This window comes from Scyliorhinus torazame, chromosome 1 (assembly GCF_047496885.1).
Source record: "Scyliorhinus torazame isolate Kashiwa2021f chromosome 1, sScyTor2.1, whole genome shotgun sequence".
Lineage (NCBI taxonomy): Eukaryota > Metazoa > Chordata > Chondrichthyes > Carcharhiniformes > Scyliorhinidae > Scyliorhinus > Scyliorhinus torazame.
The window spans coordinates 173,741,881-173,760,269 of record NC_092707.1 but is presented as its reverse complement, the minus strand read 5'-3'; the positions used below and the strand labels follow the sequence as shown (position 1 = coordinate 173,760,269).

Here is an 18,389-nt window from a genome sequence, read left to right as displayed (position 1 = left end):
TTTAAGTGGACAGCTGCACCTGAATTTTCACATCAAGATACTTGGCATCAGATCAGTGAAGTCAACATACAAGTATGTTCTGTACATCTAAGCTAATGCTACAGATGTGATTTATGTGTCTCAAGATGCCATTTTCAATTTAAAAATTAAAATTTTTATTTAAAAAAAGAGGACCTAGGATTATGTCTAGATATTTCCATTCTTTATGCTGCAGAAAACATCAGTCTTCCATTCTTAGATATGGAGTAAAGACAGCACTACAATATCAGTTGTCGGGACAACACGTGGCACAGTGGTGAGTACTGCTGTCTACAGCGCTGAGGACCCGCGTTCACTGTCACTGGGTCACTGTCCGTGTGGAGTTTGCACATTTTCCCCGTGCCTGCCCAAAAAGTGCTGGTTAGGTGGATTGGCCACCCTAAATTGCCCTTAATTGGAAAAAAAAATAATTGTGTACTCTAAATGAATCAGAAAAAAACAAAAATCAGTTATCAGCAATTGTCCTGTTAAAACAAAGGTTGAAGACCAATAGGTCAGAAAAGACAGTTTGCTAAAAGATCATAATCGTTACCCATAAATTTTTAATGATCTTTTAAAAAAAAAAAATCAGGTTATAATACAAGAGGAAAATTACATTAGTGATAACAGATTTTGGAACTTCTGGTGGTGGCATGTAGGTGGAGGTCGCACGTTAGGTGGCTCCTGCTCCAGGCTTTTATGCCCGGTTTCATGGACAGGTTTTGAATTAACTAGTGTGGGAAGGTACAAGGAAGGTGGGAGATGTCGAAGACCCAGAAGAGCACCGGACAGAAGGGGGCAAACAAAGGCATGCCGTCAAATGAGTTGGTGAGCCCGGCAGGAAGAAAGGTGGCAGAGGTTGGGTGGGGCCACTCCTCTCTCAGTGGAAATTCACCCAATGAGTTGGACATGGCACATCGGTCGCTCAGGCTGAAGCCACGAAGGGCAAATGAGCCACGAAGGGCGGTCACAATTTGCTTCCATAAGTTTCATGTGAAGGAGAAGGCCCTTAGTTGGACAAAGCAGAGGCGAGATGGGAAGGTGTTGGTATACGAATATACCAGGACTTGACAGCGGAGTTGGCGAGAAGGTGGGTGGCCTTCCGATGGGTGAAGGCGGAGCTACACAGCAACAGCGCAAGGTTTGGAATGGTCTACACAGCGAAGGTGATAGTGATGCACAACTCGAGGGTTTTCTGTTTCAAGACGGTGTTCGTGAAGACCAAAGGACTGGGACTTGGTGAAGGGATGGGGACTGTGCTTTGTCTTGACCTCTCTTTTTCTTGGTTTCTCATTTTGCATTTGATGGAAGGGTTGTATGATTTGTGTGTTTTTTGAATGGGGGAAGTGTAGTATACCTGTTACAGTTGTTTACAAGTGTATTGGCTTTGGGTTTATGTCTTTTATCTGGGGGTTCAGTTTTGCATTGATTTCAGGACCTCTGCACTAGCAAGTGAAGGTTGGCTAGTGAACTGGAGTGTGGTGGGGAGGGGGGGGGGGGGGGGGGGGGGGGTGTTGGAACAGGTTTTGGTGGGCCTTGGGCGTGGGGGGGGGGGGGGGAGAAATCGATACAGGGAGGGATATTTGCAAGAGGAAATGAATTGGGGGGGGGGGGGGGAAAAAGAGAAATTCTGGGAGGTAGGGGTTTGATGGAAACAAAAGGTTGGGGCGGTTCAGGCCAGGACCCAGGGTTATGATGATGGCGGATGGGGCAGATATGGGATAGTGACGGGTGCGTTAAGGGGAGGTTGATGGCATTGCCGAGTGTATATGGCCCCAACTGGGACGATGCGGGGTTTATGAAGACGGGGTGCTATCTGGATACACACGAGTTGATAGTTTGGGGGGTGGGAGAGAGGAGGGGAGAGACTGGAATGTGGCGCTGGAGCTGAAGATCGCTGACCCAGTCCGGGGAGGGGAGAGACGAAGGCTGTGCTCATGAGGGAGATGGGAGGAGTGGACCTGTGGAGGTTCTGGCATCCGACCAAACAGGAGTATTTGCTTTTCATCCCGATACACAAGGTGTATTCGAGGATTGACTTTTGCGGTGGGAAAGGCGCTATTGGCTGGGGTTAAGAGGGAGGAGTACTCCACAATCGCGATTTTGGATCACACTCTGCATTGGATGGATGTGGTTTTTTGAGAAGAGACAAGAGACCGGGGTGGAGGGCAGCACGGTAGCACAGTGGATAGCACTGTTTGTTTCACAGCGCCAGGGTCCCAGGTTTGATTCTACGACTGTGCAGAGTCTGCGTGTGTTTCCTCTGGGTTCTCCAGTTTCCTTCTACAAGACCCGAAAGACAAGCTGTTAGGTGATTTGGACATTCTGAATTCTCCCTGTGTACCCGAACAGGAGCCGGAATGTGGCGGAGGTGATTTTCACATTAACTTCATTGCAGTGTTAATGTAAGCCTACTTGTGACAATAATAAAGATTATTGATTATTAGAATGGATGTGGGGTGTTAGCAGACCAGACCTTCTGTGATAAGATTGTGACGGTGATGGAGGAGTATGTGGGGTTTAATTGCACAGGGGAGGTCTCGCGGTCGGTGATTTGGGAGGCTCTGAAGGGAGGAGGCGATCTCGTTCAAGGCTAAGGTGGATAGGGAGAGAGGAAGGAACGCCAAAGACTGATAGGAGATTTTAGAGGTGGATGGGAGGTACGTGGGGGACCCAGACCTGGGTCTCCCCACAGACAATGGTCCAGGGCCGAGATCAGATCCGGGTCCTCGGCACTATGAGACAGCAGTGCTAACCACTGTGCCGCCCCCGATTGCGAATGATGTTGTACAAGTGCAATACTTTTTAACCCCAAGTCCTACGTTTCTGCATATGTTACAGGACTGAATTAAGTTGCCTACTGCTGAAAACCGTAAATCTGCTGTTTCCTCCAATGTCCATTTCCAGTGTTGAAAGCTGTTATTTCTTTGAGCAGGACACAGTTATTTTCTCCTCCCCTGCTTCAATTACCTGAATTTTCACATCCCTGGAATTTATGATCTCCACAATTCCAACAACATCTTCAAAAACTAGACCCATTTTCTTGCAGTTATCTGTAAAACAAAAAGCAACAGATGTGTCAGGCTATAAAAATCTGCACCATTACAAATCCCATGAAATCCCATTAGCATTTGCATTTAGTAAGCCTTCGCCAAGAGGCACTCAAAATCTGGTCAGGACTTCATTTTTCTCCAAACATTAATTATATAACTGATTCAATTAATAAAGCCCTGCAGATTAAGACCAATTGTAGTGCCACTTTAGATGCTTTGGCTAAATTCTGCTAATTCACCAAGGCAAGGGTTGAACCTTAAAAATTCCTCACATGCACGGCTGAGTTCTCATTGGACAAGTGTACTGTAGTGTAAGGGAGGTCCTTCTGACACTAAGGTGACTATTTTGAAATGTTAGCATACTTCAAGTTAGTGTTTTGATTGGATGTAAACTACAGTAACATGGTTGAGTGGCCCAGAGACCGAAGATTTAAAAAAGTATGTTTTTAAATTTTTTTAAATTACATGCAAGCTTTTCATTTGATCAGATTACATTTGAAAATTAATATTCGAAATGTAACAAATTGAAACTTACCCCAAAATTGTTTCAATGTTGAAAATAACCAGTTGGTATTTTGGCATACACTACATTTGTTTGAGACCAGGCACATCCCTGAGGATGGGATCTTCTGATTTGGAAGGTGCTCAGGGACAAGAGGGTCAGACTGCAGCTGAAGCAGGTAAAAAGGCTCAGAGGACAGGAGTGTCAGCCTTTGCAGCTGTCCAACAGATCTGATATTGTTTCAGCTCATTTGGATGGAGGCACAGGGTGGACGAGCTGACTGGCTGGCACTGTCGTACTGGAAGCCATTCAAATTTCCTTTGGGGGGGGTGGGGTAAGAAAGGGAGCACACTAAGGAAGCTAGTGGTAGTCGGGGACAGTCGTGTATGGAGCATTGATAATACCCTCCGTAGCAACAAATGAGAGCCCAGGTGGCTATGTTACCTGCCCAGGTGTTAGGATTGGAAAGGAACTTTCAGTGGGAGGGAGAGGATCCAATGGTTGTGGTCCTTGTAGGTACCAACAATATCAGCAGGTTGAAGAAAGGGGTTCTGCATAGTCAGCATGAAAGGCTAAGCACCAAATTAAACAGAACCGTAAAAAGGTAATAATATCTGGATTATTAAGTGAACCGTGTGCAAATTGGCATAGGACAAATAAGATTACAGAAATGAACACGTGGCTCAAAGGCTGATGTGAGAGACGTGGGTTCTGGTTTGTGGGACACTGGCACCAGTATTGGGGAAAGTGGGATCTGTACCGTTGGGACATTTGATATCTGAACTTTGCTAGGTCCTAGTGAGTCACCTAACTAGGGAAGAGAGGGTTTTAAACTGAATAGTGGGGGCAAAGGGTCAAATTTGGGAAGATGTGGTAAACCAAAGAGCAGAAATAGGGCAAAAGAGAAAGGTACTAATGTGGGAAATGATAAACAGACCATGACAGGAAGGAATGGAGTACACAAATTGGACAGTGATAAAAAAAACTAAAGGCTCAGTATCTAAAGGCTTGTAGCATTCAAAACAAAAAGATGAACTTAATAGTGCAAATAGAAATTAATAAAGGATGATCCGATAGCCATCATAGAGACATGGCTGCAGGATGACAAATTTATACCCGAATATTGAAGGGTACATGACATTTGAGGACGACCGGAAGTTAGGAAAAGGTGGAGAAGGTTAACTAATAATGGTATAAACAAATGGATAGGGATGACCTATGCTCAGGAAACCACGATGCAGAAACGGTTTGGGTTGAGATGACAAAATGATAAAGGCAGGACGTCACTTGTGGAACTGGTGTATAGGCCCCCAACTGTAACTATATGGTAGGTCAGAGTATAAAAGGGGAGAGAATGGGAGTTTGTCATAAAAGTACAGCAATAATCATAGGGGATTTTAATCTACATATAGACTGAAAAAAAATCAGATGGTCAAAGTTAGCGTAGATGAAGAGTTCATATAATGTTTGGGGTGATTTCATAGAACAGCACATTTGGGCATCAACCAGAGAGCAGGATTTACTAGACCTTGTATTGTGGGATTCATTGATAACCTCAATGAAGGCATCCTGCTGTTGCAGCAATCATAACAGGATTGAATTTTACATTCAATTTGAGGAAGTGCCATGTATTTTAAACTTAAATAAGGTAAATTATGTGAGCATGAATGTGCAGTGAGTTAAAGTAAACTGGCAAATGACCTTAAGTGATAGGTCAAGAGGTTCAGTGACAGGCAATTAAAGGATACTTCAAAATACACAGAATAGTTGCATTTCAATGATCAAGGGGAAGGCTCACCATCCGTGGTTAACCAAAAAAGTTAAAGACAGTATCAAACTTTTTTTTAAAAAAAAGCATATAATCTCGCAAAGACAGGTAGCAGGTCAGAGAATTGGAAAGAACAACAAAGAATGGCACAGAGATTGAGGGGAGGGGGATTAGAGTACAAGTGAAAGTTAGCTGGTAATATGAAGACAGAATTTTTTTAAAATAGAAAAGAGAGTACTGGACCTATAGAAATTGTGTCTGGGTAATTGAAAGTGCAAAGTAGGTCTATGGCAGACAAGACAAACAGGTATTTTGCATCAGTTTACACTATAGAGGACATGCTACAGGGCAGGTGGTAGCATTGTGGTATTGTCACAGGATGAGTAATCCAGAGACCCAAGATAATGCTCTGGACACCTGGGTTCGATTTCCACCATGGCTGGTAGCGAGTACAGTGGTTAGCACTGCTGCCTCACAGCACCAGGACCCAGTTCAATTCCGGCCTTGGGTGATTGTCTGCGTGGAGTTTGCACGTTCTCCCCGTGTCTACATGGGTTTCCTCTGGGTACCCTGTTTTCTCCTCACAGTTCAAAGATGTGCAGGTTAGGTGGATTGGTCATGATAAATTGCCCTTAGTGTCCAACGGTCTGGTGGGGTTACGGGGACAGGGCAGCAAATTGGGCATCGGTAATGTGCTTTAAGAGAGTCGTGCAGACACGATGGGCTGAATGGCCTCCTTCTGCACTGAAGGGACTCTATGATTGTACAAGTAACATCCCAGAAATAGCAGGAAATGGGAGGGAGGAACTCAGGAAACCTACATCACCAGAGAAACAGTACGGAGCATAGAATCCTTAGTGTCAGGAGGAGGCCATTTGCCCCATCGAGTCTGCATGGACCCACCGAAACAGCACCCTATCTAGGCCCACACAACAACCTATCTCTGTAACCAAGTAACCTCACCTAACCCTTTGGCCACCAAGGGACAATTATGCGTGGCCAATCCACCTAACCTGCACATCTTTGGGCTGTGGGAGGAAACCGGAGCACCCGGAGGACACCCATGCAGACAAGGGGAGAATGTGAAACTCCACAGAGACGGTCACCCAAGGCAGGATTTGAAACCAGGTCCCTGACACTGAGGCAGCAGTGCTAGTCACTGTGCCACCAACAAGGGCTGTGGGCTGACAAACCCCAGAGTCCAGATGGACTTCACCATAAGGTTGTTGTTAAAAAAAAAAAAGCTCATGGGATAATTGATGCATTAGTTTTAATTTTCCAAAGTTCAATGAAGGATCCAATATTTCGGAAAAATTGCAAACATATCTCCTTTATTCAAAAAGGGAGGGAGACAGAAAACAGGAAACTACAGGACAGTTAGTCTAACATCTGCAATAGGGAACATGTTGGAAGCTGTTGCAGGGGACGTACTAAAATTCAAGGCAATCAGGTAGCATCAACATGGTTTTGTGAAAGGGAAATCAATTTATTGGAGATTTTTGAAGGAGTTACATGTGCTTTGGATTTATTATACTTAGATTTCCAGAAGGCACTTGATAAGATGCCACATCAAAGGTCACGGTGGAAAATAAAAGCTCATGGTTTAGTGGGTAAGGCTAGTTAACAGGAAGCTGTTGACATAAGTGGGTCTTTTTCTAGTTGGCAGCATGTAACTAGTGGTGTGCCAAAGGGATCAGTGCTGACACGGATTGGATTGGATTTGTTTATTGTCACGCGTACCGAGGTACAGTGAAAAGTATTTTTCTGCGAGCAGCTCAACAAATCATTAAGTACATGGGAAGAAAAGGTAATAAAAGAAAATACATAATAGGGCAATACAAGGTATACAATGTGGAAAGGGTGTTTCCTGTTGTAGGAGAATCTAGAACTAGACGTCACTGTTTAAAACTAAGGGGCTGCTCATTTAAGACAGATGGGAACCTTTTTCTCGGAGGGTCATGAGTCTTTGGAATTCTCTTCCTCAGAAGGCGGTGAGAACAGTCTTTGAACAGTTTTGTGACAGAAGTAGATAGATTCTTGATTAACAAGGAGGTGAAAGGTTATCAAGGTAGACAGGAATGTGGGGTTATAATTAGATCAGCCATGATCTTACTGAATGGAAGAGCAGACACAAAGGGCTGAGTGGCCTACTAATTCATATGAATGAAGTGAATGAGATTGGCGTCATGGTTTAGTCAATAAATTTACTTGCCTGATAAAAGTAAAGTATATCAAGCCACCAGAATTTTTTAAAAATTCCTTTCAGAGTTACAAAGCCGAGTGTGGACAGGGTCAAACCCCATACCAGCTCCTTAACTGCTCCAAAAACCAATTCAAATTGGATCCAATTCATTGTCCCCACAAGAGAGGCATACCAGATCCAGGCATTACACCTGACCTCATGCTCACCTTAGCCAAAAGGCAGAGAAGCGATCACCAGGAATTTTATGATCTTGGAGCTGGAGCAGTCCAATTATTGGGAAAAACCTTTTGTAAAAAGGATTAAATTAATCTTAAAGGTCTAACCTTTGTTCATTTCTGCTTACCAACTGTGATAGAATTGATCTTGCCTTTGACATTAAGTGTGCTGTGTGCACATTTGTACACATATACAACCTGCTTCAACTCGGTGTCCTGAATCACCAGGTTATTGACATTCTCTTGGTTTTCCTGCAAGTAGAGAACAAGTTAATTTAAAAAAAAAATAACTAAAAGGTAGTGCGGGATTAATTTGAAAGCAATCCCATGTATTGAAGGATGCTTGTTTACTCATTCAATAAGTTACTTATTCATGACTTCCGGTTGCGGCTATGCCTAGGTAGGTTGCATGGTCGGCAGATCCCGCTGATAACGGACTTTTGGGCCCTTTTAAGGAGCTCCAGCGGCACTTTGACGACGATTCCCGGTGTGGGAAGGAAACAGTGAGGGTCCCCCAGCGCTGTATGGAGTGGACCAGGAGTAGGGCAGTTAAAAAAGTGGCTTTGGAGAAGAGAGGAGAATGGGCGCGAAAAAACAAGATGGCAGCTGGTGGGGATCAAGCAGCGTGGGCTCAGTGGTCCCGGGAGCAGCAGCAGTTTCTGAGAAGCTGCTTTTTCTGATTTAAAGGCGGAGATGCTGGCCCATGATGGGCATGGGGGCTTTCCCGGGGCCCCTGGAGGTGGATAGGGCGCACAGAGTTCTGGCAAGGAGGCAGAGGGCGAACGAGGCGCCGAGGGCTATGGTGGTAAGGTTCCACCGCTTCACCGACAAGGAGTGTGTCCTGCGATGGGTGAAGGAGCGGAGCAGCAGGTGGGAGAACACATAGATCCGGGTCTATCAGGACTGGAGTGCAGAGCTGGCCAAGAAGCATGCGAGATTTAACCGGGCCAAGGCGGTCCTCCACGGAATGGGGGTGAAGTTCGCCCAGCGAGGCTGTGGGTTATGTATCAGGACCGGCACCACTATTCCGACACGCCGGACGAGGCGTGGACTTTCATCAAGAATGAGAAGTTGGACTCGAGTTAATGGACTGCAGTGTGTTGTGGGGGTTGTTGGTGGGGTGGGGGGGGGGGGGGGGGGGGGGGGAGAGGATGAGGCGGTGTTTTGTTGGGGTTTTCCCCACGTTTTCTTGTGTTTTTGTGGCCCCTTTGCTGGGGCTCTCGGTCCTTTGGGCGAGGTCGCAGTTGGGAGGAGCTGCGTCGCAGGAGGTGGGGACGACCCAGGCAGGGAGCGCGGTTTCCCCATAAAATGGTGGGGGTGGTACCTGAAGCTGGGGGCTGGTGGGTGCGGTACTTTGTTTTGTTTTCCTTCTCAGTTCACACGGAGTGGGGGGGGGGGGGGGGAAGAGAGAGAGAGAGAGAGAGAGAGAGAGAGACTCTCTCTACCCCACTTAAGGGGGGGGGGGGGGAGAGGAGAGGGTTGGAGATTTGTAAGGGGAATCCACAGGGGGATTGGAGTGAAGGTGGGAGTGGCCGGGATCAGCTGACTTACGGGAGTGCAATGGGGGGGGGGGGGGGGGCAAAGGAGTTTTCCTTCTTTTCCCTTGTGCACAAGGCTTACTCGCGGATTGATTTTTTTGTGGTAAGTCGGGCGCTAATCCAGAGAGTGACGGGGTGGAGTATTCGGCCATTGCGATCTCAGACCATGCCCCGCACTGGGTGGAGCTGGGGGAGGAGAGAGGCCAACGCCCACTGTGGCAAATGGACGTGGGACTACTGGCGGACGAGGAGGTTTGTGGGCGGTTTCGGAGGTGCATCCAAAGCTATGTGGAGGCTAATGATAATGGGGAGTTCTGGCCTTTGCCTCCTTGGTAGCCCGGAGAAGGCTCTTGTTAATGTGGAGGGACGCGAAACCCCCAAGTGTAGAGGCTTGGGTCAGTGACATAGCAGGATTTCTCAGGTTGGAGAGGATAAAGTTTGCCTTGCGAGGGTCCTTGCAGGAGTTCGCCAGGCAGTGGCAACCGTTCCTTGACTTTCTCGCAGAATGTTAGGGGGGTCAGCAGCAGCAGCAAACCAGGTTGGGTGGGGGAAGAGAAGGGGGTGGTGGACTGACTTCATTTGTAAAGGGCAGATGTCCCATCTTTTGTTAAATTGTTAATTTGTTAAATGGTTAAGTTGTGTTTTGTTTTATTGCTATGTTTTCTTTTCACAGTTTTTCTTTTTGTAGTGGCTTGTAAACATTTTTGAAAACTTTTGAATAAAACCAAATTTTAAAAAAAAGTTACTTATTCATGATTGCTAGTTAAATTGCAGGGAGTGCATACGGTCAAGCGGAGCGTGCTGCCCACGTTCCTATTTCTTTTTTTTTAATTTAAAGTAGCCAATTATTTTCCTTTTTCCAATTAAGGGGCAACTTAGCGTGGCCAATCCACCTAACCAGCACATCTTTGGGTTGTGGGGGTGAAACCCACGCAGACATGGGGAGAATGTGCAAGCTCCACACGGACAGTGACCCAGGGCTGGGATCTGAATGGGGTCCACAGCGCCACAGTCCCAGTGCTAACCACTGCGCCACATGCCGCCTCGCATTCCTCGTTCTGTTCAGATTTCTCCTGATCTACATTCCCACGGCCTTTTTCAAAGTTGAAATCATGTTTTTGTGTAAAGGAGGAGGAATGAGGGGCGTCTGGTCCTCCCAAACCTCCAGTTTACCACTGGGTGGCCACCGCAGAAAGAGCACACCTTGATTGATTGATTCATACTTGTCACATGTACCGAAGTACAGTGAAAAGTATTTTTCTGCGGCCAAGAGAACGTACACAGCACGTACATAGTAGACAAAAGAATAATTGACAGAGTAGATTGACAAATGGTACAGCAACAAATAGTGAATGGTTACAGTGCGGAACAAGAACCAAACAAAGCAAATACATGAGCAAGAGCAGCATAGGGCGTCGTGAATAGTGTTCTTACAGGGAACAGATCAGTCCGAGGGAAGAGCCGTTGAGGAGTCTAGTCACTGTGGGGAAGCAGCTGTTCCTAACGAGAATACGAATGAGTGCATTCTTTCTGGACGTGTAGGACAAATGCAAACAGTGCCAGGGAGGCCCAGTCAATCACACCCACAGACTTGTAGGGTGCTGGATGTCCTTCTTTGAGGCCATGTCCAGGATTGTGGGAGTGAGGGTGGAGCCATGCCCACTAGGGCGGTCTTTGGGCTATCAGAGCAGCAGAGTTCTTCGTGGGAGTGAGGTGATGCCATATCTTTTGCCTCCCTGATCGCCCACCGGGAGACTCCTGCTTAGCTGGCCTTCAGCAGCACCATCTAAGGCTGCAGACTGGCTGTCTGACCTAGTGGAATTTCTGAGGCTGGAGAACATGAAGTTCGCCATCCATGTGTCGGAAGAAGACTTTCACAAGATGTGGAAGCCATTCACCAACTTATTTCAAGACGTATTGTGGCCAGCAACCAATAAAATGGGGGTGGGGGAAGAAAGAGACATACAGAACAAGTCACCGAACAAGAAAGAAAAAGAAGGGGAGGGATGAATGCACCCAAGAGAAACATGGGAAACAAGCAGAAAGATGGGAAACTATTAGAGACCAGTTTGCTGGCAAATTAATGCCTGAACTACAATGTATATAAATCACTGTAAATACGTCTTTTGGCCACGTCTGGCAATGTAAAGTCTGCAAGAGAAACATTTTAAATATTTTTGTTGAGGTGTGGGAGGGGGCGGGGGGGGGGGGGGGGGGGGGCTATTGCTACAGTTGTCAGTTGGAACTTCTTTTGCTGATGTGTGTTGGTTTGTTTGGCCCTGTGAACTTGTAACATGAAATGTTAAAAGCTCATTAAAAATATTTCAAAAATACAATAAACGACCTTTACTGAGGCCATTAAAATTCAAGCAGTCTACATATCTTACAAAATATGCAAATCAGACTGCACAAACCAAGGAGAATGCTGCTTGGATGCTCAGGTTAAGCATTAGATAGCCTGGGGCGGAGGACACGAGAGAGAGAGAGAGAGAGAGAGAGAGAGAGAGAGAGAGAGAGAAAACAGGTTGGCCAGAGTGTGATGTTTCCTCAATTTTCCTACCGTCGATGTCACAGCAAGAGGAGTGGTGATTTGACAATATTAACTACCCCCAAGATGCCTCAGACCTGTCGTTTCACAGCAGAAAACAAGGAATAGGTAGGACTTGTAGACATTTTACTACCTTTGCTTTGTACAGAGTATTGCATGCGACAGCAAGCGTGACAAACCAGCATTTTAAATAGCTTATCATTTTCTGAGCCGGGGCTCGGTGTCTGCCCCAAAGCCATGGTTGCAGCACACCGGTTGAAATCCACTGCACTAGATCATCAGGGATGCTTTTCAAATCTTTCTGAAATCATACAGCCTATTATCCAAGAAAAAATGATTTAGTCTAACTTTGACTCACCACTCTCCATTTCTTCCCTTCCAATTCCAACATGGGTGGCTCTTTCTTGGCTGCAGGCTTTGGTGATGAAGTAGCTGCTTTGAATGGCTTTGGACCAGTGTGGACAGGAGCATTTGCGTTTCTTAATGCTGGGTTCTTATGAGTTTTATTGCTATCTGGCACGTGCTTCAGTTCTGAATGAACAAGGAAATGCTTACAGATTAATCCAAGACAGATTTTCTTGACATCGTCACTCATCTCCAGCCATATGCATCTTAATTCAATTTGTGGGATAGCACTCTACCAAGAAGTGTTCAAACTCAGTCTTTGTAGGCCATGTTTGTGCAATCAGTTTGAAAGTTCTCTAGATAATGCAGATAAATCATCTTAATTTAGGATTGATCTATTGAATAAGGCCAGAGCACTATAACACCCGTACCTAAATATCATGGTTACAGGATATTCAACTTATTGATGGGCCAGTCAGTTAGGGCTACAAAGAAACAGTGGTTTGCAATTCAGACACACTGCAGCATCTTCATACCAACTTTGGAATCTCTCTGCTGGCATGCTTTTTCTTAGTTTGCACTCATTTCAAACAGAAGTCCAAGTGAAAGTACATTAGCTCATTAATTCTCCATTTACATTTGTTCAAGTGGATTACAATTTCAGAACAACTCTCACAATGTTAACTCTACAAACATTTTCAAATATGCATCATCATTACTGGACCAACAGAATCTGTGACCTTACAGCTTCTCTCCTGAATGTTACAGTTTAGGCCCATGTTACTTCTCTTAAAGCTAATGGATAGCACCACATTTTACTATGTTAAAGTATATGAGCTCACCAATTATCAAAAGTATGCTTCTCTCTCAAAAGGAAAGCTCTGAAGTTAATATATATTTGTGCAGTCTATTTTGCTTATGTTCCAACTGCTAGTAATTTAGATATTTCTGAATTCTGTGGTCCATTTATACCAGGGTAATAATGTCAAATTAAGTACCAAAAATAGGCAGTGTATTACTTACTACTTGTAACTGTTGATCCCTTGTTAAGTTCATCAAATAGAGCTGCTCGTGAACTAGCAGTGTTTGAGTGACAGGCTTCTGCAGGTGGTGGCGGTGGTCCAGGTGGAGGAGGAGGGGCAGCTCCTCCCGATGAAGGTGGTGCAGAAGATATTGCAGCTTTAGGTCCCTTGAAAGAAATTGGGACGGAAATTAAAATGATGAAGTGCATCCCTATGAATATTACTAATATGAGGTGGCAAAAGTTCAACATCACAAGCTCCAAGGAGGTATCAATTTTAGCAATTCACTGCACCAAGTGGGAAGCCCCTTCCATCAGGATCAAAACAAGAGAAAAGCCAATAAATACATTTAGAGTACCCAATTACTTTTTTTTTTTCCCAAAGGGCAAATTAGATTGGCCAATCCACCTAATCACATCTAGGAGTTGTGGGGATGAAACCCATGCAGACACTGAGAGAATGTGCAATCTCCACATGGACAGTGACCCAGGGCCGGGATTGAACTCGGGCCCTCCACATCGTAGGCAGCAGTGCTAACTACTGCACCAACGTGCAATTAAAAATTGACTACTCACTATTTCAGACCTCTCAAAATCATGAAGTGCACTAAGATCCTGTAATTACATATTAGTTCAAGGCAAGATGTGGCTTTACTCACATCCCTCAAGTTTCACAACTTAGACAGTGGATGGCAGCTTCCGGCGGGTGGGGGAGAGAATACAGAGTTGATTACTGCCAAAATGAATCATTTAAAATACTGCTGACATTTGGGTATGTTTTTTTTCTTCAATAAAATGTGTCTTGCTTGAACTGTAATATATTTAGCACAGAGGCTCAAGATGAATCCTTGCTAGGAGTTACCCTTACGGCACAAAGTTGCTTGGAAACAAAGAATATTCAGAATTATTGAAATTTATAGTAAAAAAGAGGCTTGCTTCAGTGGTTTCATTCATATCCCTATTAAATTCTCTTATATACTTTGCTTGTGCCATTTTCAGAAAGATAAACCATATTCTAACAATGCCTTGCACAAAAACAACTCACCATTCTCTTATTTATGCGCTCTCACAAGTCAGAGTGAAAATGGTTTCTTATTGACTTATCAAAGTTCTTCAAATCTAAATACCCTTCAGGTCACCTCTTAACATTTTCTGTCCTAATGAAAAGAGGTTCAACTTCTGTAGATTCTCAAAGCAAAGTGGGAGGAAGAGTTGGGTGAGGATATGGAGTTCTGGTGTGAGGTGCTCCGGAGAGTGAATGCCTCCACGTCGTGCGCGAGGTTGGGGCTGATACAGCTGAAGGCGGTATACAGAGCACACCTCACGCGGGTGAGGATGAGCCAATTCTTTGAAGGAGTAGAAGAGGAGTGTGAACGTTGCCCAGGGGGGGGGGGGGGGGGGGGCCTGCTAATCACGTTCATATGTTTTGGTCCTGTCTAAAGCTAGAGGATTACTGGAAGGAGGTTTTTAGGATAATATCTAAAGTGATGCACGTGAAACTGGACTCGTGCCCCCGGGCGGCCATATTCGGGGTGTCAGACCAGCCAGGGTTGGAAACGGGTGCGGAGGCAGATGTTATAGCCTTCGCCTCGTTGATCGCCCAAAGGCGGATCCTGATGGGTTGGAGAGCAACCTCTCCACACCGTCCCCTGACGTGGCGGGGGGACCTGTTGGAATTCTTGACTCTTGGGAATTCTTGACTCTTGAGAAGGTTAAGTTTGAATTAAGGATAGAGGGGTTCTACAATTCATGGGCATTATTTATTGTGCACTTTCAAGAACTGGATAACATCGAACATTAGTTTAGGGGGGGGGGGGGGGAGCGATGGGTGTTAATGGTGGCTATGGGTGATTCCTGATTCCTTCTTGTCAGTTGTTTATGTGAATGTGGGCAAATGTTTTGGGTTTGGTGGGAGGATATAATCGTTGTTATTGATATGGGGACTGACATATTTGTTACTGATCGTTTATTACTGATTGCTGTTTATTGTTGGTGGGTGTAAATTTGGGAGAAAATGCGAAAGAGAATAAATAAATATTTAAAAAAAAACATCTGTAGATTCTCCTTAACATTTTAAAAATAAATTCAGAGTACCCAATTATTTTTTCCAATGTTTGGAAATGTTTGAAACAATCCACATGTTTGGGTTGTGGGGGTGAAACCCACGCAGACACAAGTGGGGGGGGAAATGTGCAAACTCCACACAGACCGTGACCCGGAGCCAGGATCAAATCCGGGTCCTCAGTGCCGTAGACAACAGTGCTAACCACTGCACAACCTTTTTTAAATATACATTTACAGTATCCAACTCATGTTTTCCAATTAAGGGGCAATTTAGCCTGGCCAATCCACCTACCCTGCACATCTTTGGGTTGTGGGGGTAAAACCCACGTAAACACGGGGAGAATGTGCAAACTCCCCACGGACCATGACCCAGGGCCAGGATCGAACATGGGACATCAGCACCATGAGCCAGCAGTGCTAACCACTGCGCCACCGTGCTGCCCTAGTGCCGTCCTCTCTTTAACATAAAGTCTCATATCCTCGTGCACATTGACAAATTTCTAAGAAAGAGTGCAGTGAACAGGGTAGAGGAGTTGATATTAGATGAAGAATGCCATTGTACTATATTGCAGAAGCTCTAGGTGGTGCAACTGCAGCGCAAGTTGTGTTGCAGCCCATGCAGAAATAGCCATTCATCTCATTAAAAATTATGATGGAAGTCATGAGTGACTGAAGTAATTTCCAACCTAGGGATACACTGGGCATAACTGAACAACATATAGCTCTACAATTAATAATCCACTTTACACAGAACCGCATGACATGTTTCCAATAGAGAAATGGTCCATTATGTCACTGTCCAGACTTTCTGCTAAATCAATCCAAAACTTGTCGACTAACCCATTCTCACCCCACACTTTTTGCCCGTTCCACTTTAAATATGTATTCTGTTTTGCTGTTATGGGACATTGTTCACACAAATGAGCTTTTGTGTTTGCCGATGGACAGCACGGTAACTAGCACTGTTGCTTCACAGCACCAGGGACGCAGATTCAATTCCCGGCTTGGGTCATTGTCTGTGCGGAGTCTGCACATTCTCCCCGTGACTGCCTGGGTTTCTTCCAGGTGCTCCAGTTTCCTCCCACAAGTCCCGAAAGACATGCGTTAGGTAATTTGGACATTCTGAATTCTCCTTCAGTGTACCCGGACAGGCGCCGGAATGTGGCGACTAGGGGCTTTTCACAGAAACTTCAGTGCAGTGTTAATGCAAGTCTGCTTGCGACACTAAAGATTAAAATATTATTAATGTAAGCAGCTGTAAAGTGCTTGTGCAATCCAGAGGCAATAAGATGTTATACAGATACAAGTTTTTCATTCTGGACAGAACACCAAATTAAAAGGACCTAGAAATAAAGGCATATTGTGCAAAAGAGCGATAGAGAAAGTTCTGATATCAATTAGTGCCGGAGCTGCACATTGATAATTGAAGCAATAAAATGGAACAATAAATTAAGAGACACTAAGTGAAGGTCAACGAGAAGGGGAAACGAGCCAGAAAAGGAGGTCATGGCATCGGATTGTTAAAGTCTCGAGTAGAGAAGATGCGCAACTTCAGGAGCATAGCGTCGCACGACCGTACGCCAAGAGAATAGTTTAAAATCCAGGGACCATACCATAAAAAGTGAAAAATGGTCAATATTGTTCCAACACCATAGATTATCATAGAATTTACAGTGCAGAAGGAGGCCATTTGGCCCATTGAGTCTGCACCGGCTCCCGGAAAGAGCACCGTACCCAAGATCAACACCTCCACCCTATCCCCAGAACCCAGTAACCCCACCCAACACTAAGGGCTATTTTGGACACCAAGGGCAATTTAGCATGGCCAATCCACCTAACCTGCACATCTTTGGACTGTGGGAGGAAACCGGAGCACCCGGAGGAAACCCACGTACACACGGGGAGGATGTGCAGACTCCGCACAGACAGTGACCCAAGCCAGAATCGAACCTGGGACCCTGGAGCTGTGAAGCAATTGTGCTATCCACAATGCTACCGTACTGCCCCTCATGATGTACACAAACTATGAATTGACGGAATTGTTGAGATTAGCCTGGTAGTAACTAATACAATTATTTGGTACTTAAATGCAATTGACCCTTGCAGTTCCGTTCATATCCTCCAAGGTCAGTTACTGCCAAATGTGAATTTTGCAGCTTCTGACCATTTTTCTTAGAACAGCATGTTTATCATTTTTGTGCAAATGATAAATTCCAATGCATATTAAAGTCATGCAAATTGCCGTAAACCAGCAAACTCCTATTAGATGACAATCCTCCCACCATCTTGGGTAGTTTGAGCGAGCTACAATATCACTGGTCTCAAATTCTCCAATTATGCCCTCCTTGCTTTCAAAAGCCCACATAAAAACCTCTCTGATTATGCTTGAGGCACAGACCTCCCTCTATTCTCTTGTCCTACTGTGTCAGCTTCCTCCTAACTGTAGTTTGGAACCTTATTGCACAAGAAGCAGGGTGTTAATCAAAACTATCCAGGACTACAATCTTTGAATAATGAAGTTAAAGAAACTTTAAACTCGGCCAGTTTCAACCTTCACTAATCTTACTTATTTCTAAACAAGATATAAAATGAATATGTGTGGAATGAATTTCACGAGATTTCTTGAATAAACTACGTTTTACTGGTAATGTCATTCAAGTTTTATTCAAAGTATCAAGACATTTAGAAACACTCATCCAGATGAGCATGTATTGTAGTTGATTAATTTCCACGCTGCCACTTCCACGAGTAAATGAATCCCATAAAGGTGGTCAGAGTATCTGCACAGGATGCAGATCATGTTAGGAGAACAAAGGTAGTTTTACAGGATTTATATTGGTAAACACCAAGATTTAATTTTTACGTTTTTGTGCCTGGAAGGGACAGTCCATGCTGGACAAAGGTGTTTGTAGATGTGGGGGTTGGTTTAGTACCAACTGTGTATCTATTGCATTTGGAGAGGGTTACAGTGTGAAGAATAAATTATGGGCATAAGCATGCTACTTAGCAACTGGGGCCTTGAAACGTAGAGAAGTTTTTAAGTTTTAGCTGAATTTGTGGGCAGTTGGAGACAGGACACAGGGGAGTAAACAGCACTCGACTCTGGCAGGAGGT

The 18,389-nt window shown here is 44.8% G+C and overlaps 1 protein-coding gene across 2 annotated transcripts in view; it reads right to left on the bottom strand.

Annotated features, from left to right (window-relative positions):
* cap1 (CAP, adenylate cyclase-associated protein 1 (yeast)) overlaps positions 1–18,389 on the bottom strand; it is a 55,398-nt gene that overhangs the window by 5,170 nt on the left and 31,839 nt on the right. For both annotated transcript variants that reach the window (XM_072501161.1, XM_072501162.1), the window contains exons 8-11: positions 13,214–13,379; positions 12,204–12,376; positions 7,888–8,011; positions 2,989–3,071 (exon numbers count right to left, since the gene is read on the bottom strand). In XM_072501161.1, the coding sequence (XP_072357262.1) occupies positions 2,989–3,071; positions 7,888–8,011; positions 12,204–12,376; positions 13,214–13,379 (546 nt within the window). The remainder of the gene's footprint in view (positions 1–2,988; positions 3,072–7,887; positions 8,012–12,203; positions 12,377–13,213; positions 13,380–18,389) is intronic.